The 23,664-nt window shown below is 53.6% G+C and overlaps 2 protein-coding genes across 5 annotated transcripts in view; both read right to left on the bottom strand.

Annotated features, from left to right (window-relative positions):
• Positions 1-1,329: 1,329 nt before the first annotated feature.
• Positions 1,330-7,938, bottom strand: Ddost (dolichyl-diphosphooligosaccharide--protein glycosyltransferase non-catalytic subunit). Its single transcript, XM_059255268.1, has 11 exons — positions 7,682-7,938; positions 7,450-7,560; positions 5,343-5,429; positions 4,523-4,626; positions 4,306-4,400; positions 3,643-3,736; positions 3,233-3,381; positions 2,615-2,762; positions 2,026-2,146; positions 1,810-1,916; positions 1,330-1,725 (listed from the first exon to the last, which is right to left on the bottom strand). The coding sequence occupies exons 1-11, from the start codon at positions 7,839-7,841 to the stop codon at positions 1,576-1,578; spliced, it is 1,326 nt and encodes a 441-aa protein (XP_059111251.1). The 5' UTR covers positions 7,842-7,938; the 3' UTR covers positions 1,330-1,575.
• A 2,359-nt stretch (positions 7,939-10,297) lies between these two features.
• Positions 10,298-23,664, bottom strand: part of Kif17 (kinesin family member 17) — a 40,420-nt gene continuing 27,053 nt past the window's right edge. The window contains exons 7-15 of one of the 4 annotated variants that reach the window (XM_059255266.1): positions 20,446-20,599; positions 19,387-19,943; positions 18,495-18,572; positions 16,922-17,139; positions 16,152-16,383; positions 15,482-15,740; positions 13,909-13,979; positions 12,415-12,532; positions 10,298-11,039 (exon numbers count right to left, since the gene is read on the bottom strand). In XM_059255266.1, coding sequence (XP_059111249.1) covers positions 10,861-11,039; positions 12,415-12,532; positions 13,909-13,979; positions 15,482-15,740; positions 16,152-16,383; positions 16,922-17,139; positions 18,495-18,572; positions 19,387-19,943; positions 20,446-20,599 — 1,866 coding nt within the window. In that variant the 3' untranslated portion in view covers positions 10,298-10,860. Of the gene's footprint in view, positions 11,040-12,414; positions 12,536-13,908; positions 13,980-15,481; positions 15,741-16,151; positions 16,384-16,921; positions 17,140-18,494; positions 18,573-19,386; positions 19,944-20,445; positions 20,600-23,664 lie in introns of all 4 variants that reach the window. The other 3 variants (XM_059255267.1, XM_059255264.1, XM_059255265.1) reach the window with 3 other exon arrangements.

Below are 23,664 nucleotides of genomic sequence, written 5' to 3'. Positions count from 1 at the left end.
TAGCAGGATCAACACTGAAATTTGGTTGTCAGTAAATTCTTTTCATTTTTTTCCCAACCACTTAGAAATGCAAAAAACTGGCAAGGCAGTGGGGGGGTGCACGCCTTTAAATCCCAGCACTTGGAGGCAGAGGCAGGCGGATCTCTGTGAGTTTGAGGCCAGCCTGATCTACAGAGCGAGTTCCAGAACAGCCAGGGCTACACAGAGAAAATCTTGTCTCAAAAAACAAAAACCAAAACAAAAAAGAAATGCCAAAGCCCATGTTTAGTTATGGCAGTGACAGGCCAGCATGGCTCACAGACACATTTCCCAATCCCTAGGCTAGACGCATTCACAATGCCCAACTCTTAAGAGATGCTCACTGATCACTAAAGACCAAGTGTCCGTGCTAAAGACAGTGTGAGGCTGAGCCCTGTGCACACACTGGAAGTAGTATGTTCTCCCCACCAGGGGAAAACCCCTCAGTGCCACTGCTGACCAGAAAGCACTTCCTGTCCTTGTCTGTCTCAGTACACGAATAGCTGTGGTGGCAGACAAGGACGGGCCTGGGAGGGAGGGGGTTAGACCTGCACTCCATCACCAAGGTCCAAGACAAGACAGTGGGTGGCAGTTTGTGGTATCGGTCCCTAGTGCCAGGAATGGGCTATTTGACAGAGGTGGCCACGGTGTTGGGACGTGCTGCCTAGGCTGCGAGTAACTTATGTGCAGGACATGTTCGTGTTCAGAGATCAGCAGGAAAAACCACCCTTTAATAGCAGGGGTGTCTGCCAGGCTGGTCCGAGGAACGCCTGGAAATGTGTTCCTTAGCGACCCCCCAGTTGTGTCTGGATTTATCTAGCACAGCTGAACTGGTCAGGAGGAGCTAACAGTGCAGCCCATTAGCTGGATGGTTGTTTGGCCAGTACTCCTCACGGGAGCTGTAAACTATTAAACGCAAATCCACATGCAGAGTATAATGTGCTGAGCGGAGTTTCTGGCTTGTAGAACGATTCTTCTACCCCAACAGAGAGGAAGCGTTCACATACAGTTTAATATGTGCTTGACAAGAACATGGGTGGAGCCTGAAGCCAGTGAACGTAACTCAAGCTCTTCTTTATTAATTGAATTTTATTTTATGCTGATTGGTGTTTTGCCTGAACCTATGATACACCATTCAATGCACGGTGGCCTGAAAGGCGTCCTTCCCCAGCATTCTTAGTGCAGCCCTGAAATTCTAGTTTTCCCTTGTGATTCCCACCTTCCCTCTGTGAAGAGTGAAAAGACAGTCTCCAGCACGTAATCCCTAGACAGCAGCCCTGCCGTCAGGAAGTGTGAGGGCCAGATGATGGGTGAGGGCAGTGGTTCTCTTTATTTTAGAAATGGGGGTGGCTGCACATACGAAAAATGCCACAGAGTGATTCAAAATGGGAAAACTTACAGAAAAAAAAAAGTTCCCTGCCCCCCACCCCATAGTCATCACCTCACTGAGGTAAGGCTGTGCCATTTTCCCATGGCCTTAAAAACAACAACCCAACCCATCCGTTCCAGTGAAATCCTCTTGCCATCTCCCTGCTGGATGGAGTCCCAGGTTCTGGCTCAGTCAGACTTTTCCTTCTCCTTCATGTGTAAGAAGACAATGCTGAAGATGAAGAGCCCGGCCATCATGGAGAAGGCACTGGCGTAGTAGGGATAGGCTGAGGGGATGAAGCGCTCATACTGTGTGTGCTGGAGTGGTCTCACTGACACCTGTAATAGGACAGAGGCAGCAGGCCTTGGTGACTGGGAGGCCCAAGGACACCTACTGGCCAGAAACGGACTGCCCCTGCTTACCTGGGTGGAGGAGTACAGGTGTGTGTAGCCTAGCCGGTTGTAATCCACTTTAAACTGGAAGACACCGTACACATCAGGCAGCTTGAACTGGACACTGTACTTGCCACCTGGGGAAGCGGCAGCACTCAGATCAGGAGGGTTTCTCAGAGGTTCGTGTGTCCTGAGGCGGGCAGGTGGCTGCTCTGTGTGGCTTTCTGTGACAGGCGTCACACTTACCTTTCCTCTTCAAGAAGGTCCTCACAAAGGGGTCAATGCGCACGAACTCCAGCTGAATGTCGTCACCATCAAAGGGGACCCACTTGCCATTGGAGAGCTGCTCGATCACGATGCTGTACTCCTGACATGAGAGGCTGGGTCAGCGGGAGTGCCCGCACTGGACGGGAGCCACCACCGAGACACGGCGGGGACTCGGGGACTCCTGCAGCCTGTGGAAGCCCCCGCTGCCCGGTCACAGCGCACAGCGCACTCCTGGGCCTGAGGTCCTTAGCAGAGTCCCCTCCATCCTGAGTGTCAGGCACTAACAAATGTCCAGGCCTCGACAAGTGACCTACAAAGTCCAACCCAAAGTTCCCCTGCCATGTCACTTTTCTGGTAACTGACTTCCCTGCCCCTTCAGTGGAGCTGAACTCCACTACATTCTGCCACAGCGGCTTCAGTTAGCAATGGTGGCCGGCTCTGCATCTCTGCGGACTCTCTTAGAGATAGAGTGAAGACACATACTCATCCTGGGTACCCCTGAGGCTTCTGAGTTAACTGATCCACCCTGGTCAAAACCTTAGGACCTGCCCACCCCAGGAGCTCTTACCACCAGGTCGGTGACCGTGTAGGCATTGGGTGGGGCCGTCTCGCCCACCCGATGATGGGACACAGGCCCCACTCGGAGGACACCCTCCTCCTTGAACACCCAGCGGGAGAGGGCCACAGCTAGCTCATAGTTGCCTGTCTGAGAATACCTGGAGGAGGGAAAAAGGAGGCTGCAGCCCACTTCCTGCTGGGTGCCTGATGGAGACCACTCCTGTCCACCAGGCCAATGCACTCAAGTGAGGTTCTGAAAGGAAGCTGCTGCATCCACTGGCCCATGGTTAAAGGGGAAACAATGAAAGCTGCAGGCGGGGCTGCTATGGGTCATCTGCACAATCAGTCCCAAATCACTTTGGTGCTGGAGACTGAGCCGAGCCTTATGCCTGTTGGCTGAGTGCTCTAGCAACAAGCCACATGATCTTCCAGAAGTGTAGGTGAGAGTGCGCCACACAAGCCACTACCACCGTGTGTGTGTGTGTGTGTGTGTGTGTGTGTGTGTGTGTGTGTGTGTGTGTCAATACCAGCAGCACTGTAACCAAGTCTACATAATGGTGAAGCCCTAAAGACCTACTTCCAAAGGCTCTCCTGCACACAGACCTCATGTTCCCAGCTCTGGCGTTACCTCTGGGCGCCGGGTGTGGCCTTCTGCACTGCTGAGTTGAAGAAGGCATCGCTGAAGAAATCCAGGGAGCCACTGAAGATGACCCGGGCATTGTTCCTGGCCTGGAGTCCTGCGATCAGGAGAGTGTTCTTCCCCACCGCGTGAGGGTACTGGGGACAGAAGGGGCAGTCACCTGGGCATCACCAAAGTACCAGCAAAGCCAGCACAGCAAGTGGACAGCAGGCTGGACACCTGCATGGCTATGTCCCCACACCCACCCGAGGGAGGACCTAGCATCACTGTTTCCACCACTGTCCCCAGTCCCATCATCTCTTCATGAGTCTTAGCCCACCTCTCCCGCTTTGCTCTGGTTTTCAAATTCAAAGTGCTTGCCCCTGGGCCCAGGAGCTGGAGGCTGCAAAGGCTCTCACCTGGGTGATGGGCTTATCTGGGAAGAAGGAGTAAGAGGTTGAAGAACCCGTGAGGATGTCCAAAACCAAGGGATTGTCAGGGTCTGCCACCATTCTGCAAGGGAGAGGAGGGAGAAGGCCAGCGCTGAGCAGGAAGCAGCTGTAGGACACGGGGTCCCACGCCACCTCCCCCAGGGAAAAGCTCTTCCATTTCTTGAGAGAGAGAGAGAGAGAGAGAGAGAGAGAGAGAGAGAGAGAGAGAGAGAGAGAGAGGGGTCAGCTCTTTTGTTCATCATCCATTCAAAGATGTGGTCTCTCTAGCCAGGCTGGCCTGAAGCCCCAATCCTCCTGCTTCAGCCTCCTCAGAAGGCACACACCACATCATCTGGCCAGGAAAGATACTTTCTCAATAGCCAGGTACTTATGGTAAAACTCACTGCTATCACCTGGGGGAAGGAACATTCTCAACCCTAAATTTGGCTGGGAGGTGGTGGCGCACCCCTTTAATCCCAGCACTTGTGAGGCAGAGGAAGGTGGATCTGAGTTCAAGGCCAGCCTGGTCTACAGCCTGGGTTCCAGGACAGTCAGGGCTATACAGAGAAATCTTGTCTTGAAAAACAAAACCAAAATTGGCTTGAAGTCCAAAAACAGAAAGTGAGCCCTGATCCTCCTCCACCCACTCACCCAACTCCTCGGAAGAGGATGGGGTTCAGAGATGCCTTCCCAACAATGGTTGGGGCCTTCAGCAGGTTCTCAGTATCAGCCACGATGAGCGTATGCTGCAAAGGGGACAGGAAAATAGGGTCAAGAAAAGGGCCCCAGGGCCTGACTTTCACCTGGTCTCTAAGCAAAGCTGAGCTTTGAGGTGCGTTGCAGGCAGCTGAAGGGACAAGCTGATTACCTGGCCAAGATCTGAGACATCGTAATTGTGATGGTCAATGACAGCTGTTTGCTCTTCATCAAATTCAATCCCGCACTCACTGCCCAGCTCCCGAAGAGGGTCACCTGCACAGATCCAAGAGATTGCCTGGCTGAGCCCTATCGGCAGGCCTAACAACGCACATCATGGCTTCTCCATACCTCACCCTCTGCTGGTCAGCCGCAGGGCCCAGCACCTGCATCAAGCAGGGTGCCACCTCTAGGGCTCAGATGATTAGTGAAACTCAACATCAGCCTTCCCCCGTCCCTGCACAAACATACAACGTGGATCTGCACAGACCCCCTTAGCAAAGTTAGCAAAGCCACAGCCCATGCTGGTTTAGCAGGCCTGAGCCTACCAGTCCTTGTCATCACCCCACCAAGAAACCCACAGAGATGAACACGGCCGAAAGACAGGCCTGAGCTGTTTGCTGTTGAAGCTGAGGGACCAACATGTGAGCCAAGGATGTAATTTTCACCGTGCTGCTGTCAAATTTTCAAAACCAGAATCTGGAACAAAATCCACCCACTGTCTCCCCTGACTTCCTTGCTCCCATCAGAGCAGAGCCACCCAACAGAATACAACAAGCAAATCACGGAGAAAATCAACCAGGGTCCTCACCGTCTCCAGTCACAGACAGTACAGAAGGGACCCAGGGCCAAATAAGTCCTCCAGCTGCCTCCCTGCCTCCCTGGGCGGGGCTCACCTAGCCAATGCCGCCTTGGTAGCTCCCGCATATAAAGCCCTCTGAGCTCTGTGGAGAACCGGTGGAAAGCCCTGGAACTTCCTAGGGCAGACTTACCAATGTCGGAACTGGCGGCCACCAGAACACTGCCGCCACCGTCAATGAAGGCACTGATGGTCTCCACATTAATGTTGCCTCCGAAATCTGAAAGAAGGCCCCAGACACCGTGACCAGACAGTCCTGTCCCTGCTCCCCAACAGCTGGATGGATCTGAGTGGGTTCCCATCGACCCAAACATGAGAGGGAGAGTAGATTCCACATCTGTTACATGGCACAAACCCGTGTTCTCAAAGGGAAGCTCAAAACAATGCCTCTGTCCTCCAGGTGCAAGCACCAAAGATATCCCAGTCACGCTTGTTGAGACGAGAACACATATTCCAAGCCACATCTGTTCACTCAGAAATACTGCACTTTCCACCCACATTTCACACAGTAACGCTGTTCAAATGCTCAGATGCCTCGACCACCCATAGTCTGCGCCATCACTGGCACCATGCTTGGGGTCACCTTACAGTACTTTATCAATGTCACTCCACCTAAGCTGTTTGAGAAGGCACCGCAGAATCCAAAGATGACACTGTCGTTTGGCTGTAGGGCCCAGTGGCCTAACACTAACAGCTTCCTTGTTCACGTTACCCAGAGCAGAACCACTCGGTGCTTTACACATCACCCAAGGGGCTTGTTGGATCCCAGCATTGGAAGGATGAGGGCCTATCCTGTGCTGGTCAGTTCACTTAGTAATTAACCACTGCTGCCATGAACCTGGGGCACTGGCTGGGGCTTGATGAACTCTAGAGTTCTCTCCAGAGCGAGTCTGGCGGTCAACAGAAGACAATCTGCTTACTTGCTACGTATTTCTTCTGGACTGGGAAAGAAAGACTAGGACACTAAGGGAAAAGAACCACTGTGCCAAGGTTAGTGAGGAGAGCCTTCAACCAGTGACCCACGAGAAGACAGAAGGCCAGCCGGACAGCCGGACAGCAACGGCACACTGGCAGAGCACACGAGCAGAATAACAACAGGTGTGACGTCTACAGGGCTGGACCAGAGACCGGGAGTGAGGTGACCAGTTACTGGAAGGCTGGGGCTGGTGGGAGCCACTGGAGGATTCTGAGCAGGAGAATAATGTGACTTCCTTGGTTCCAAGGTGGAGCTGGGTACAGGTGGCACGTGGGTCAGAAGGCACTGTGAGGCCAGGCTGTGAAAGCATTCCTAGACCAGGAGTAGAGGTGATCGGGGCGCTTCCCATGGGACCTGAAGGGAATAGCAGGAGCCGGGGAAAACACTTTGGACAGCTAGAAGAACCCACTCTTTGTGAACTACAGAATACTAAGTAGCTGCCAGGGAAAAGCCATCTGTGCGTCATCGCCTGAAAGGAGGATGGCAGGAACATCTTACCCCAGACAGGGACAACTTTATCTTCTGACACAGAGGTAAAATGGAAAGACTATATACCATGCTCACCAAAACAGCAAGGCAAAAGAGAAACAGCCAGGGCTGGAAAGATGGTTAAGAGCACTGGCTGCTCTTCCAGAGGACCCGGATTCAATTCCCAGCAGCTCACAACTGTCTGCAATTCCAAACCAAGAGATCCACCACCTTTTTCTGGCCTCCAAAGGCATCAGGCATACACACAGTGAGACATACATGCTCACCAAACACCCATATAAACAAACAAACAAATAAGACAATAGCAAAATGAACTGGAGATACCTAGCCTGGTGAAGACACATGTAAGGAGGGTACAGCTATGTGAAAGGCACGCATCTCAGCAAGATAAAAATGAGACTCCCCCATCATCTGCTCTTGGTCTGGGAACACCAGACTCTCAGGCCTGGAGGAGTTGTAATCTTATGATCTACCACCTGCAGAATGGCTTTTTACAGCAACCCATGGTAATGACGGGACAATTTTTGTACACAGTAAGTCAAACCAAAGGCTTCTCTATCAGGACCTTTGTTAGAGAAAACCCCCTTCTCCATAAACAAAGCGTCTATCTTTTTGAAAGATAACAGCTCCAAAGGCCCAGGCTGCAATGAACAATTTCCTCTACTGTGCTTCGAAACTCATCCCGAGACTCAGAACATGCCCAGGAACCACAAGAAGACAACAGAGTCCAGCGCCTCGAATCCAGCCAGTTGTGGGGGCGACGCGCCGCCCTTACCTTCCACGGAGGGGGAGAAGATGATGAGGTTGTCATAGAGGAACTCCCCGTACTTAATGAGGGACAAGCTGGGGTCATCTGCGGTCTTGAAGGTGAGCTCAAAGCCCCGGTCTGGAGAAGAAAAAAGGGAGCTGGAGCAGATGGTCGGCAGAGGAACCCTCGCTGAGCCGTCGGTGGGTGCCGCCAACCTGGGGCTTCCCAACCCCGGCCATGCCCTCGCCGCGGGGCTCACCCTTCAGGCTGCGGAAGAACATCGAGTGCGTGTCCCGCACGTTGAGGTTGTCCAGCAGCACGAGGGTGCGGGGGCCGCTGGCGCAGACGCAGCCGAGCGCAGCCAGCAGCAGCCCACAGAGGGGCCAGGCACAGGCGGCGAGGCGGGGAACCATCTTCATCTTCTAGCGGGAGAGAACAGCACCTGGACACCGGAAGCGTCCCTCGGCGGCCGCCCAATGGCCGCTCGAGGCGGTGGAGTACCACCTGGAAGCAGTCCGGGTACTCTGTGGCCCCCGCGGCCCGTGCCGCGGAGGGGACGGACTGAGAAACAGGGAACACTGCCGGAAGTGCCCCGTCGGAGGCGGATTCTCTGCACCTTATTGGAAGAATGCGCTTGAGGCTCCGCCTCCTCTATGGAAAAGAGCCAATCCAAGAGAGACAGCTCCGTAGCTGCGGCCAATCAACAAAGCCGGGCGCCCTTCGACTCGCACCGTGGGTCCCAAACCCACCTAGCGCAGGGGGTCTCTAGAGTTTACATTTCTTCCGTAGGCTGCTGGCCCTGGTCCCCTTGGATACGATTGTCGCCACTTGGACGAGATCGGGGCGGGGATGTCACCTCCTCGTCCCTCACTGGTCTAGAGGGCTAGGAAGCGGGCCCTTACCTATAGGGAGCAATGGGGTGGGAAGTGGGCTCCTGGCCTGGCCCCAAACAGCAGGGGTGGTCAAGGGACAGACCTAGCGATTGAAAGGCTCCTCACACCCGGGATTGGTGGCTCATGCATTTAATCCCAGCTCTCAAGTGGGAAGCAAAGGCAGGCGGGTCTTTGTGACTTTGAGGCCAGCCTGGCTGGCCTACATAGCGAGTCCAGGTCTGTCAGAGTTACACAGTGAGAGCTGGGGTTACCAGCAAGATGGCTCACCTAGTAAAGGTGTTTGCCACCCAGACTGACCTTGAGTTCGATCCCTGGGCCCCACGTGGTTGAAGGCGAGAACCGACTCCAGCAAACTGTCTTCTGACTTACACGCACACACCAACTCAAGACTCGGGACAAAAAATTTAAAGGGCTAGGACTGTAATTCAGTGGGTAAAATGCTTACCTAGCATGCATGAAGGCCTGGATTTGATCACCAATATCATATAAAATCAGCCATGGTGGCCCACACCTGTAATCTCCGCAGTCGAGGCGCAAGCAGCAGGGTAATTAGTTCAAAGCCATCCTCAGCTACATAGCCAGTTTAAGGCCAACCTGGGCCGCATGAGACCCTGTCTCAATATAAATCAATCTTGATATAAAACTTTAAAAAAGAAGCTTCTTGCTGCTAACCTCTCTGCAGCCCAACCCCACCACCCACTGACACTGACTTTAGAGGGGGTGCCACTCACTGCTCAGGACGCTATTTCCGGTATCCACCTAAACATCTCCGTAGCGTCATCCCCCCCCCTGTTCCCTGCTCTGAGTACTGCTGGCCTCTAACACACACACCTTGAGTTGCCCATCTCCTGCCTGCTGTTCTTTCAGCTCCCTCCACCAGAGGTGCCTGCCCTCCCCAGGATTCCATCAGAGATCTAGTATCTTCATCCTTAGGGTGGGGTGGGGGGTGGAGCTTTGCTCCCATAGAAACCTGAGCTGCCCTTCCCTGACTGGTTCTACTGCACTGGTCTTTGGTAGCCTCACCTTCTATCCTGGCTTCTTCAGTGAACTCCTTGGCCCAGGGGTAAGGCCTTGGGCATAGCACAGTAACTAATATAAAATAAGGAGGGCGGCAGAATGGGAGGGTTAGCTCAGGACAGAGCTAGTACACACTCTCTCTAACCCTTCACAGAACACCATGAAGTGGGTGCTTCTCCAGTGGACAGAGGTTGTGGGCTGACCACAGGTCAGGCCTGGGATATCAGGGGGAGGGCTGTTACAGCCCCTGGGTGGGAACAAATGACAGCCGGATTCATTTCTGGCTGTGTCAGGACACCCAGTTCCAGGACAGGCCCCTGAAGACTGTCAAAACCCAAGCCTGGGCGGGAGGGCAAGTAACAGCACTTGCTGCACAAGCTTGAGTGAGACCCTCAAACCCACAGTGGATGGAGGGTAGCCACTCCTGGAAGCCCCACATGCTCCCTCAACCAGGCTCACACAATAAGGGGGGGATGCTTGGTGGTTGGGGACGTAAGGGGGGCTGCTCAGTGGGCAGGGATGCTTGCTGCCAAGCCTGATGACCTAGATTCAATCCCTGGGACCCACAGGGTGGAAGGAAGGAACTGACTTCCACAGGCTGTCCTCTGACCTCCATATGCACACACCATGTACCCCCTACACACACACACACTAAATAAATAAGTAAACAGACAAATAAATATAAAAAGGAGAAGAAAGAGGCCCAGGCTGGGGAGAGAGCTCAGTTGGTAAAGTGCCTGAGGAAGGGTATCTGAGGTTGCTCTATGATCTCCACAAGCACATACACTACAACCCAGGCCTTTTCTGCCTCAGCAAGCATGGCTCTGTTTCTATAGTCACTTGTGCTGCTGGCAACAGAAACCCTGGAGCTGCTGGCTTGCAGCCTGAGGTAGTAGACAGTCTCTCTCCAGGACAGCAGTGGGGGGGGGGGGGGCAGGAAGCATCAGAGGGTTGGGGAGGGGAGCTTATTCTAAAAGACAGTTTATTAGGCAGCTTAGTGTAAAGCACCTTCTTTGGGCTGTGGTCCAGCCAATAGTAGGCAGGCATAATAGTTGGCTCCAGGTCTCCATCTGTGTCCCTGTGTGGCACAGGTTCCCTTGGAAGGGGCCAATCACACAGAGGCCAGCATCTTAGTCATCAATAAATATGCTTAGCTTCATCCAGTGGCAGCTTCTGTGCCCAATGGTGAGGATGCTTGTGAGGGCCCAGTGGGACCTGAGCCCATGGAAGTAGACCCACACTGGCTAGTGTAGGCTCTGTGGCAGGAAAGTCAGTGGGAACATTGGCTGCTGTGAACAGCTGGAGCGGGCCTCTCTCTGAGAAGGGTAGTCCAACTTCCACAGAGCTCAGGCCCTGGGCCAAAGTGAGTTCTCTAGGGAACAGGGAAGGGAATGTGTCTTCCCAGGGCTAAGATCCCCTTGGCCTTGGGGACACTGTGGAGTAGGGGAGAGGAGGCCTGGTTGGGGCTTCGTGGGGAGGACTTGGAAGTTTCTAGAAGCCTGAAGACAGGTAGCAGCAGGCAGCTGGATCACAGAGGCTCACTGCCGAAGCTGCTCTTGCTTTTCTTACGCTTGGCTTTGGAGAAGGGGATGTCAAGGGACTCCAGGCGGAAGGGCCGGGGCTGGGGCATTTCAGGGGTCTGGGTGGGCGGCATGGCAGAGTTGTTGCTCAGAGGGTAATTGAGCCCCGGAGGTGAGTTGTGGTGTGCTGTGGAGAAAAGGCAGAGGGCACCAGTGAGCCAGGACAGCAATCACACATGAGGCAGAGGGTCTGGCAATACCCACTCGCTGGCCTGAAGCCCTGACTCTGCAGCTGGGACCCCTCTGAGGCACTCTGCTGGGCTCTCAGACCTAGTGTCCCTTCCGTGTCTGAAGGGTCTAGAGCAACGGACTGGAGTTTGTACCTAAGGCACAAAGCCCAGCCCAGCACTTCTATCAGTGTTGACTCTTAGGTCTCAGTTTCCTTATTTGTCACTTGGGCAGTGTCAGGCCCTCAACAGATTCTTATTTCTTCCTCCTCCCACCCCACCCCACCCCACTCTGTCTCTGCTTTAACGTCAGTTTTTAAAAGATTATTATTTAATGTGCATGGGTGTTTTGCCTGTGTGAATGTGCACTGTGTGTGTGCAGTGCCCACAGAGGCCAGAAGAGGGCATCAGATCCCTGGAACAGGAGTTACAAATGGTGGTGAGCCACCATGTAGGTGCTGGGAACTGAACCTGGAGCCTCTAAACCACTTAACCACCAATTCTCCAGCCCCTTGAAGATTAATCTTATCAACTTGATTTGTACTGAGCGACGTGTAGCACACACACCTCTGTGTATGTGTGTGTGTGTGTGGGGGGGTGTTCCAGAGCAGAGTGGTCTACAGGGTAGCAAATGAGGAAGGAAGACATGACTTGAAAGGAGTAGAACCATCTAATAGGCTGGAGGCCTGGATGGATCAGAAGGCAGAGGAAGGAAGTCCCTGTCAAAAGCTTGCTGTCTCCCCCTGGTTCCCAGCCACCATGATGTGAGCAGGTAAGTAAGTCTCCACCACCATGGTGTCCCACTCAGTCTCTAGCCCAAAGTAGTAAATCCTCCGAAGCTGGGACACAAATCTTTCAATCTATTTTTTTTTTTTGAGACAAGGTCTCACATAAATAGCCTCAAACTCTCTTTATACCCAAAGGTGACCTTGAACTGCTGACCCCTTGCCTCCACCTCCCAAGTGCTGAGATGACAGGCAAGCATCACAAGCCTGGTTTATGTGGTGCTGGGGATTGAACCCAGGGCTTTGTGCACGCCAGGCAAGCGCTCTACCAACTGAGCCATGCTCTCAGCACTCCCCTTCTAAGTTGTTTCTCTCAGGTATTCATCGTAGCAACGAACACTGACTAACATAATTACCTGCTTTGTGGCCCTGTTTCTCCAGCTCCTCTCCTCTAATCCTGAGAAGCGGGCATCATGCACCTTATTTTATACCTGAGGAAACTGAGGCTTACACAGGGAAAGGGTTTTTGTATCTGACTCCAAAATCATCCCCATGGCATATTTCCCAGTGGGTGGGGAGGAGGGGAAGGCCCAGTGGGCAGGACACTCACTGAGGCTCTTCATGGGGTCCGTGCTGAGGATCTGGCTGGCCCGCTTGGACCGGAAGTAGTTACTAGCAATATTTTCACTGTCACTTCGGCTGAGCATCAGCTTATACCGGTCTTCCTCCTGCTGAGATTTCAGAGCCTCGTGAGTAACAGTCCTCTTGTCTATGCAGCCAGTGTGTGCCCTACCCTGGGCTCAGGAGCTTCTGGGATGCTTGGTGCTATGCCATGCTGGGCATCTCCTAGGCTGCATCACTCACAGGACTCCTAGGGTAGGAACCCTGGCAGCTTGGACCAGGGAAGTCACAGCCTCCTCTCACCTTCCTTGACCTGGTAGGGGGAGCAGTACATGTTCCTTCCTCCAGCATTACCAGGGGAAGGGTGATAGATACCACATGGCCCAAATCCCTCCATGTATACACACTGCAAAAAGCCTCGGCTGTCAGCTACCTTTGTGGCCAACACATCTTCACTGTCCCTCTCCTGGGAAGGCTCTTTTTCAAAACTGCTGTGATGGGCTTGTTTTCCCGAGTCCGAATCTTTCGCACTGGGTAACTATTTCCTTCCATCCCAGTGGGGAGAGAATTCACAGGGCCAGATGTAGGACCCAGACTTGCACCAATCAGAGAGTTACATTGTCCTGAACTGAAGCAGGCCTGTGACCAGGGAGAGCCAGCCTCAGTCTTTCCGTAAGCTTGGATGTAATGATGGCTTCAGGCAGCGGTTCTCAGCCTTCTTACTGCTGCAACCCCTTAATATAGTTCCTCATGTTGGGGTGATGCCCAACCATAATATTATTTTCAATGCTACTTTATAACTATAATTTTGTTACTGTTATGAATCATAATGCGAATATCTGCTATGCAGGATACCTGATATGTGACCTCCAAATGGGTCATGACCCACAGGTTGAGAACCACTGGCTGAAGCGATGAGTTCTTTCTTCCTTTTGGATCATGACTGCCAGCAGCCATTCCCACCTGCCCTTCCTTGGGGAGAAAGCCTGAAGCTAGCTAGCTCAGAGGCAGGGACACAGGGCAAAACCAGACACAGAACCCTGACTGAGCCCCAAGATTCAGCCATGCTTGAAACTCATCCACCTACATGGATCAGTGAGGTCTCTATTTTGTGTTGACTGTTTGGCACCTGTCACTTGGAATGAAAAGTGTTCTGACAAACCTCTGTAGTACCAGGCTAAAAATGTCTTCAAGCTTTTTCTTTCTTATGAAGTTAAGTCACTGAGGTAAATCCAGCCTTGGGCTAGCAGGAGACACCACAGGCAGTTACCACAGACTCTGCCTTTGTTCAGTACTTTTGAAGGAGAGGCTCCCCGAGAATCCAGGTGCCTAACATAGTGGCGGGAAAGGGTCCATGCTCAGCACCTGGCTTTAGTCCCCAGGCAGGAGGGAAGCAGTCTGTGGCTTCACTGACCCACAGCACTGAGTGGGCAACCCCGCCCCACTTCTCCTCTCTCTCCCTCCCTTCCACCTCGGGCCTTACCGTGTGCGGTTCGCCACTGTCCACTGCAGAGGTTTTGCGGCCTGGCTTGTTCTGTGGCCCGGTTGAAACTGCTATGAGAAAACAGAAACTGAGGAGGTGGGCAGAGGGTGCAGTGGGAGAGCCCTGCTGGGGCGGGGGTCAGGCTGGCCGGAGGCTAGAACCAGGAGACACTGCCTAGCCCTGTCAAGAGATGATGAGGAAGCAGACAGCAAGAGGACCCAGATACAGGATGCCCACACCGCTGATCCAGGCTGGAGTCAGGTGAGCAGGACTGGGAGGCGGCTGCTACCCAGAGCTCAGGGGAAATGGAGCTGGCTTGAGTTTTAATTGGGTGATTGGCATCTGTAGCTACCTGTCACTCCAGGGATGGAGGCATGAATGACCGCTGACCAGGAAAAGGACTACAGGATACCACATAGAGAAGTAGACATACACACATGCTCGCTCTCCTCTCCTCTCTCTCCTCTCCTCTTCTCTCTCTCTCTCTCTCTCTCTCTCTCTCTCTCTCTCTCTCACACACACACACACACACACACACACTCTCTCTCTCTCACACACACACACACACACACACGGTGGAAAAAGATCCACAGAAAATCTGACTTTACTCTGAGGTTCATCAATCTGGATGAGTTCTTGAGGTCATCTTATCCAGTCCCTCCTTTGCTAAGCTCAGAGAGGGACAGTGATCTTCATAAAATCACACAGGAAGTCAAGGGCCAGAGCACAGATTGAACCTTGAACGGCTGGTGTCTATCCACCATCCTAGTATAACTCACTGCACTGTTGTGAACTCGATCCTATAAGATTCAGTTTACTTTTTCTTTGCTTTGGTTTGGTGGGCTTTATTTATTCATTTTTATTCCATGTGTGCAGGTGTTTGCCTGTATGTCTGTATGTACAGCACAGCGCCAGTGCCCTCAAAGGCCAGAAGAGGGGACTCCATTGGAGTAGGAGTTGCTGGCAGTGTGAGCTGCCAGATGTGGGTGCTGGGAGCCAAACTCTGGTCCTCTGCAAGGGCAGCGTGCTCCCCTAACTACTGAGCCGCCCTCCAGTCCGTTTTGCTCCCTTCTTGAGGCAGAGTCTCACATATCACAAGCAGGCCTTGACCTTGCTATGTAGCCAAGGATGACCTTGAACTGACCCTCCTGCCTCCACCTCCCCAATGCTGGGATGCTAGGCATGCTACACTAGGCCCTGTTTTGAGATCCGGTTTTAACCGTGCTCTTTTGTGGGACGGTCAAGGGATGGAGGGACAGTAGTGACAGAACCAAGCCACCCCCCACCCCCCACCCCTACCCCCGTGCCAGGCAGCTCTCTAAGGCATTTACATGTCTGAGCATACCACAGACCTACAGCACCCATACCACCAACGACAGTCCCACAGAAGCCACACAACCCCACCTGTCTGCCTCCAGAACACAACACTTTCTCAGGGCCCCAGCGCTTGGATCCTCAGGAATACCATGTCTGTTGCACCCACAGCTTACAGGACGAGGCCGGGCTTTGTCCCTCTGCAAGGTGGCCAGCTGTCAAAGAGACAGGGGAGGGTGTGGGCAGCCAAGCGCCTGACCTACTGGGAGGCTGGTTTTCAGGATGATGGGATCCGGGATCTTCCAGAAGCCGTTATCCTCATCCCAGCTCGACTCCCGCCGTATCTTCTCCAGGTTGCTATAGTTACAGTCCCTGCGAATGAGCGGCTGCACCTGCTCCAGGAGCTGCTGGAAGAGCATGGAGTCCCGCTCCTGCCTGCGGATGGTCGCCAGGTAATCGATCTTCTCCAGCTGGAACTCCGACTGCAGATCCTTGATTTCCACCTCCGCGGCCCGGAGCTGAGCCAAGGGTGAGGTGAGCAGGGAAAGGCAGCTGAGCCCATGACTCCCCACTCGGCCCCCAAACTACCCCCAGCACCAACTGCTCACTGGCTCTCCCTTCCACGTGGCCCCACTGACACTGTGTCCAGCCCCCCTGAACCTTCTCCCACCATTCACGACCCTCCCTTCCAGCATGTAATGGGTGCCTCCTGCATCCACAGTCCCGCAAAACATTAGTCTTCAACCACACCCGTGGCCCCAGCCTCAGCCACCATGCCCTATCCAGACATTTCTTCTGGAGCATTAGAAGAGACACACAGCAGGCACTTAATAAATGCTTGTGCAGAGAACAGAGGGTTGCCAGCTGTTTGCAAGGAGTGCTGATGCTCAGCTGGGGCGTGGGGCCAGGAGCCTGAGCCAGGGCCTCACCTTCTTCTGCATCTTCTCCAGCAGCTTGCTCTTGGCCCTCACTTCCTCTTGGATGGAGTCGTAGACATTGAGCAGCACCCAGTCCCCGCTGTCCTCGTCCGAATTCTGCAGCGCGGCCACCAGCTGCTTTTTGCGCTCGTCTGCGTACCGCTTCCGTCGCTTGTGCTTCTCCTTCAGGTCCTTGTTCTTAGCCTGCTCGCCCCCCACCACCTGCTGCTCCAGCATCTGCAAGCTGCAGCCAGGAGAAGAAAGCAAGTGTGACTGACACATCCTGCCGCTGGGCCAGCATCTGCCACCCACTCGCTCCCCGACAACCCACTTCACAGAGTGGTAAACTGAGCTGCAAAGAGCTAAAGCTGCTTGCTTAGAAGCGGGTTCCTCCGAACTGTGTCCTGAGGGCTCAGAGCTGAGCCACCCCCAATACTGACGGAGCCTGCAGCCGAGCAGGCTCTCAGCTGTGCTCCATCAGCACAGGGGTGGCGCGCCACAGTTCTTATCTGTCATGGAACAGACCCATCCCAGCAGGTGACTGAGTGGAAACTGGTGCCGTGTGGCTCTGGGTCACAGCTCTGCCTGCCTGGCCTGCTGCGGCCCCTCCCCGGCCCCACTGCCCCTCTTACGGCAGAGGAGGAGGCTGGTGTGGGCTCAGTCAAGGTTGACAAGCAGATCTCACCTCCCCCCAGCCTGGGCCACAATTCCTCAACCTCCAACCTTGGGCAGGGTTCTTCCCGCCATACACTAGACTCCTGACCCCTGACCCCGCTGCTCACCGGGCCAGCACCTGCTGCTGATCCACAGGCTGCAGCTCCTCGGTCAGCACAGCCACCTCCACGCCTACACCCTCCCTTCTCACGCTCGCCATGGCCAGTAAGGGCTGAGGCTGGGCCACCTCGGCCACCTGGGCCATGTGGGCTTCAGACTCCATCCACACGCCAGTCTCTGCCTCAGACACCACCTCCTCAGCCACCTTCAGGCCTACATCGGGCTCCTGGACACAGGGGGAAACAAGATGGGATGAGACACGAATGAACCTGCACAGTTCACCCCCTGCCTCAGACACAACAGGCTGAGCATCCCTAATTCCAAAGTCTAAAACCCAACGTGCATAGAAATCGGAAAAGCTTTGAGCTCTTGGGTGCTCCAAAAGTTTCATGTGTCCGGGGCTGGGGAGGTTCTCAATGTAATGTAAACATTCAGACCCCCAGAACCCATGTAAATTCCGTATAACTCCAGCCGCAGAAGGCGAGAGTCAGGGGACCCTGGAGCAAGCTGGCTACTGAGACCAGCCATGTGGGTGAACCCTAAGGTTGGTTGGGAGACCCTGTCTCAGGGAACAAAGTGTAAGAGCAATCGAGGATGATTCCCAACATCGACTTTGAGCCTCCACATGCATGTGGACACGTGTGCACCCCCAGACCTGGGCCCATGAAACACATGCCCATGAAAATGAAGGAAAACAAAAGGGCTCAGATACCAAAATATTATAGGCTTAAGATAACAGGGATACAACCTGCAGCAAGCTATAAAAAATTTGGACTCAAACTAATTCTTACCACAGTTACCTTCACCAGCACCCCAGATGGGTTCCCAGCCTCCTCTCTTGAGCTCTCTAACCCAGTCACCAAGGCAGGCAGGATAATTCTCTCAAAAATATGAACTGACTCTAGTGTCCCTTTCCTACTAGAACCTTCCATTGTTGCCCATGGAATTCATCCACAGGAAACTCTGGTCTCCTTCCTGGCTGCTGGCTGGCCCTCCCCCACGTTTCTTCCAGGCATCCTTTGCACCCCACCTATCCACCTTGCTCCCCCCCCCCCCCCCCCCGGCCAGGACCTTGGTGTCTTGTTCAGGAGGTCTTTGGCATGAAACACTCTTCCTGGCTTCTCCTCCTGTCTCGGTCTCACCTCCTAGCAGGGGGCCTCCCACCATTTTGTCTACCACCTACTGCCATACCCTGTCCTGTGACCATGCCTGGAGGCTTGAAGGCTTATTGTCGCTCTCCCCCATCTGCCGCACTGTCCCAGGCAGAAGACAAAGGGTATCCAGATTGTGTGCCACTGGACTACAGGAGGTCCCGGATAGGGCCTTAAGACCACCAGGCCAGCCTGCAGCCCTCATCCTCTGTGCATACCCTGCCTTTGCTCGTATAAGACAAGGGCCTCCAATGCCATTGTTACAGAAGGCCCCCTATTCACATCACCCATGCACAGAGTGGCCATCTCATTGCTCAGCCATGGGACACCTGCCTGGGGACGGTGGAGGCAAAGAAACCTAGTCCCCAAAGGGAGGGAACAGGTCAGACAGAGCTGGGCCAGGCCCTGGGAGGGCCACGCAGGTACTCACAGTCTCCAGGAGGAGGCTGTCAACCACCTCAGGTTCTGACTTCATGTCACTGGGCTCCAGAAGGTCTGTCGAGGATGGCTGATGGTGGGGGGGAACAGGTAAGGAAAAAGAGGAACGATCTGGGCCAGACCCCCTCTACTTCCTCACTGCCCCAACTTTACCTTGCCTCCTTGGGGGTTGCAGACCCACCCATGACCTCCCCTGCCTGCCTGCTGCTGCTGTAGGGGTGAAGAGGTGAGGGGCAGAGACAGGGCACAGGTGAGCACCTCTGGTGTCCCAGATATGCTCTGTGTTGTTTCATGCAAAGCACAAACTGGCATCTCTACTATTCAGAGGCGGAAACCGTGGCTTAGAGAGGCAAAGGGCCAACGATGCTCCATGAAGTGGGAGCTGGGGTTTCAAAGGCCTGTGCTGTTAAATGTGTGTGCATATGCGCATGCATGTGCTTACATGAAGAAAACAGAAAAATGGGGAGAAAAAAAGGAACATTTTCTTAAAACAGGAAGGGACCAGAGATTGGATAGGAAGGGACAGGGGAGTCATCCCCAAGTCCTGTTGTCTTGAAGGGCAGCCCCAGGCTCCCTGGCTCTCTTAGGCTCAGGATCACTATGGCAACTCAGCAACCCACCCTCCTTCCTATACACACTGTGTCCCATCAAATAAACGGGTGCCTGCCTAACATGACCTGGGGCCTCCATCCCAGCTTTCCTAGTGTGTGTCTGACAGAGTATGTGTCCTTCCCAGACCACAGGACAGCAAGCTCTCCAAACAGGCTACTGGGTCATAGAGGACACATGTGGACACTGCTGAGCAGCAGAGATCAGCAGCCCTGTGTGTACAATGACCCTTGTGCTCCCAGCCCATCCTGCCTGCTCCATAGGACATTAGCTACCTGCTCAGGGGTCTGGGGGACATCTGTTCGGGACAGGTCTGTCATGGCCACCGTAGAGGAGAGTGTGGCTAGCTTGGCTTCCACTTCGGCAAAGGGGTCTTGCAGGCTTGTTAATATCTGCAGGGGTTCCAGTGGCAGCTCATCCTCTTGGACATAGTTTTCTGCCTCCAATGAAGATGCAGCAGCTTCTGGACCAAGATATTCATCAGAGAAGTACCTGCTCTCAGCCAGCACCCCAGGCATGGAGAACTCCACGTTGGAAAGCTCATCCGGTCCAGGGAAGGCCTCAGACATGGACGAGTCTTCGAGGGTAGATGATTCATTGGACCCGAAAGAAATCTCTGACCTGGAGGGCTCCACCGGGGGCAGTTCCTCAAATGTGAGGGGAGCTTGGCTCTTGGTGAGCTCGTCACCCGGCAGGGTGTCGGGCATGGAAAGAATGGTAGGCTTCACCGCCGTCTCGTACTGCCCAGCTTGTGAGTACTCGGACCCGTTGGCTAACTCGGCCCTGGACATGACCTCTGTCTTGTAGAGGACTTCTGCCTTGAGAACCGCCTCTGCAATAAACAAGAACGTCTCACAGACTCCCAAGGGGAAGGTGGCCCTACACCCACTGTGTCTCAAAGACCAGCTTGAGTCAGAAGCCCCCGAGTCCAGCTACAGTTCCCATGTCATCCATCCCTGCCCTACGGCCTTCTCTCCAGAGCCTAACTTGGCCTTCACCCTCTCTTCCAGGAAGCCATCCCCAAGCAGCACTGATAAGCCCTGGGGTGGCCCTGCTTGTGGTGGACAGAGCACCACAGATAGTGTTCTGTGACAAGATCAGAGTGCCTGGATTCCATCCTGACGCCACTTCCCCAGCTGTGTGGCTAAAGACAAGTTCTCTCTCCTCTCTGAGCTTGTTTTCTCACCTATAGGCGGAGGGTAACTGAGGCCCTGCCTGGCTGAATCGTACAGGGTAGGGAGGCCTGAGCCTGCCATGCAGAGGAGCTTCACACATCTGTCTCTAAGAGGGCAGTCTGGAGGTGGGCTCCCGAGCTGCCCCAGGGCAGCACACACCTGTTTCCTTCTCCTTACGTAGATTCTCCTCCAGTGTGGACAGCTTCACGTCATATGAGTTACGCATGGCAGTGATGTCCTCCTGCAGCCTGACGCGAGACTCTTGCTCTGCCTCATAGTCAGCCTTCAGGCGGGCCAGACGCTCCTCATACTCCTGGAGGGATGGAAGACACGGTTAGATACTCAGATAACACAGGAGAGAATGAGGTGAGAGTCCCTTTGTCACATGGGGGTGACGTTTGCAAGTGACAGCCCTCTGCACTGTCCTCCGCGAGGTTTTGATGGACTAATGCTTTCCATGTGTGTTTTCAGCCTAATTCTCCCACACTACGCTATGTCACGAATGCCTTTCTCATCTAGTTACGCTTCTACCCAGTGGTACTCCAGCCACAGTAATGAAGTATGTCTCTACTCACGGGCTTCCCCTTCCCTCTCCGCTGTCACTGCTGGCTCCTGTCTCAACAGCATCCCACTCGACGCCCACATCCACTCTTGCTCCCACCTCAGCTATTCCCCACACTGCTGCTATCCACCTCTGTAACACCATAGCCTCTGCCTACAGTGGGTGGCTTCCAGGTTCATGGGCAGTCCAAGCTCCTTGACTAAACCTGAGTCCCCATGTGATGGGGCACTGCTAGCACTTAAACATCCTCTTTTTCTCTCTTTCTTTCTTTTTCTTTCTTTCTTTCTTTCTAACTTTCTTATTCTTGTTTTAAGTTATTACTATTTTAAGTGTATGGGTGTTTTGCTAGTAGGTAGATCTGTGTACTATGTATGTGGGCTAGAAAGGGTGTTGGATTTCCTGGAACTAGAATTATAGATGGTGTGAGCTTTGGGGGTGCCGGGAATTGAACCCAGGCCCTCTGGATCAATAACTAGTGCCCTTAACCACTAAGCCATCTCTCCAGCTCCTTCTTTTAAAATTAAAAACAAGTTTTTGCTGCTGCTGCTACTGCTGTTTCCTATGCTGAGCATCGAACCCTGGTCTTCACGTATGGTGGGTGTAATGGGTTGTCAACTTGATTGTTGTTATGGCTCACTTTGTCAACTTGAGACACCCTACAGTCACCTGGGAAGAGTCTCAATGAGGGACTGTCGACGTTGGGTTGGCCTGTGCTCATGCAGGTGGGGGATTGTCTTGACTATGTCAATTGTTGCAGGAAGACCCGACCCACAGTGGGTGACACTATTCCTTAGGAAGGAAGACCTGAGTGTGTAAGGGTAGAGAGTCAAGCTGGGAAAACAAGCATGCATGTTCATCTCTCTGCTCTTGACAAGGACGTGCTATGACCAGCTGTCTGAAGCTCCTGTCTTGACTTCTGCAAACGATGGCCTGGAACCTGGAACTGTAAGCTAAAATCAATCCTTTCTCCCATAAGTTGCTTTCTGTCAGGGTATTTTCTCACAACAACAGAAAAGAAATTAGTGTAACTGCCAACCTGAACGGACTGAGAAGCACCCAGATTAGTGAGGAGGCACACCTCTCAATGTGCCTATGATGATGCTTCCAGAGAGGGCTGATGAACGGGAGTATCTGCTCTGGAGATGGTGTGCTCGGAGATGGAGCCCGCCATCCCATAAGCTAGAGGCCCAGGGGGAATGGAGGGGAAGAAAGGAAGCTGCCAGCATAGTCTCTTTCTTTCTCTTTGCTTCCTGGTCACCATGAGGCAAGCACCTTTCTTCATGACACCCTTCCACCGAGACCTTCTCCCAGCCACAGTCCAAGAAGCATGGAACCACTAGACCCTGGACCAAAACCTCCCAAGCCATGAGCCAAAACACAATTTTCATTGCTGAAGTTGTTTGGATCAGCCCTTCTGTGATGGTGACGAAGAGGCTGTCTGTACATGAAGCAGGGGTAGTACTCTGAATCTGGACCCTCAGCCATCCACCGCTTGTTTCTGTTGGCCGTTTTGGCTTTTTTTTTTTTTTTTTTTTTTTAGCACATTTGGGTTTCTGGTAACTTGCTCTGCCCAGAAATGCCCACTTCTCTCATGCTTCAGGGGCTCCATCCTGCTCCCCTGGCAAGTTCATTCTCAGGGCTCACAGAGGCCTCCTTCCTAACCTGGCCACTCTGCCATCCGTCATGTTTTCTGCTTCCACTGTCTGTGTCCAGAGTTACTGTGAGGTTTCATCAGTGACGTGTGCCTCCCGGGGACTGGTCAATACATCTCCAGACGCACTTGAACTTCCTAACACATGCAATGTCACTCTCTGACACCACCAGCTCAGCCGGTGTGCTTTGTCACCACCCCCACCCCGCCTCCTTCCTTACTCTCTGGAGAGCCCCATCCAGCACCGGATCAGTCTGCTCAGCCCTGACCCTGTGAAAGCCAGACCTCAACCCAGCCACCTGCACCACAGCAAAACACACAACCTGCATGAGCACATGAATGCACACATGTGCACACATGCACGGGTATGTACACACATCTGCATGGGCACACTTTTGTGCACACACAGGCACACAAACCCACATATAGCGACATTCCCTTCTATTCTTGCTATTAAATGGGAGGGACCCTGAATCACAGGAGGCCTGTTTGTGTGGCTGAGGATCCTCCCAAGTCTTTACCCTCCCTGCCTGTCCTGCAGGCTACAGGAGTTCCCGCCAGGGCCTTTGCACATACTAAGTCCCATCTCCCTCTGTACTAGGCCATTGCAGTTACAGCATGCCGTGGCCCTTTCAATATTTAAAGCAACCCCACCCCACCCCACTCCAGCTATTGCCCCAGTCCCAAACAGGTGCTCAGGTCACACTTGCTGAGGGAGGATGGAGATGGAGCACAAGTCCCGACCCTGCTTCTGTGTCACGCTCATGGGTGAGAAGGGACCTTGGTTTTTGCCCTCATACGGTCTGTGCGAAACAGCGGGAAGGCCATCATGGTGGATGTTCTACAGATAATGAAGCAGAGACCCACAGAGCTCAAACCATCTGCCAGCCACAGTGCCTGTCAGAATAGGGCTCTTACAGTGAAAAAACTGGATGACCCAAACCTCCCCATTCTGACTGGAGGCTGAAGCCCAGAGACATGTCTTGGGCTCCCAGGTGGGCTGCCTCCTGGCCAAGGTCCTCTTATATACACAGGGGCTTCATTCTAGGGTCTGACTATGCTAGGATGTACTTCTCAACACACAGTAGGCACTCAGAGAATGTGACTCCGAAGAGAAAGACACACAGGAGGATGAGTGGGAAGTGGGAGACATCCACACCTCTGC

This window comes from Peromyscus eremicus, chromosome 2 (genome assembly GCF_949786415.1).
Source record: "Peromyscus eremicus chromosome 2, PerEre_H2_v1, whole genome shotgun sequence".
NCBI classification, from domain to species: domain Eukaryota; kingdom Metazoa; phylum Chordata; class Mammalia; order Rodentia; family Cricetidae; genus Peromyscus; species Peromyscus eremicus.
Note: the sequence above shows the minus strand (reverse complement) of the source record. Positions and strands in the feature narration are given on the sequence as shown.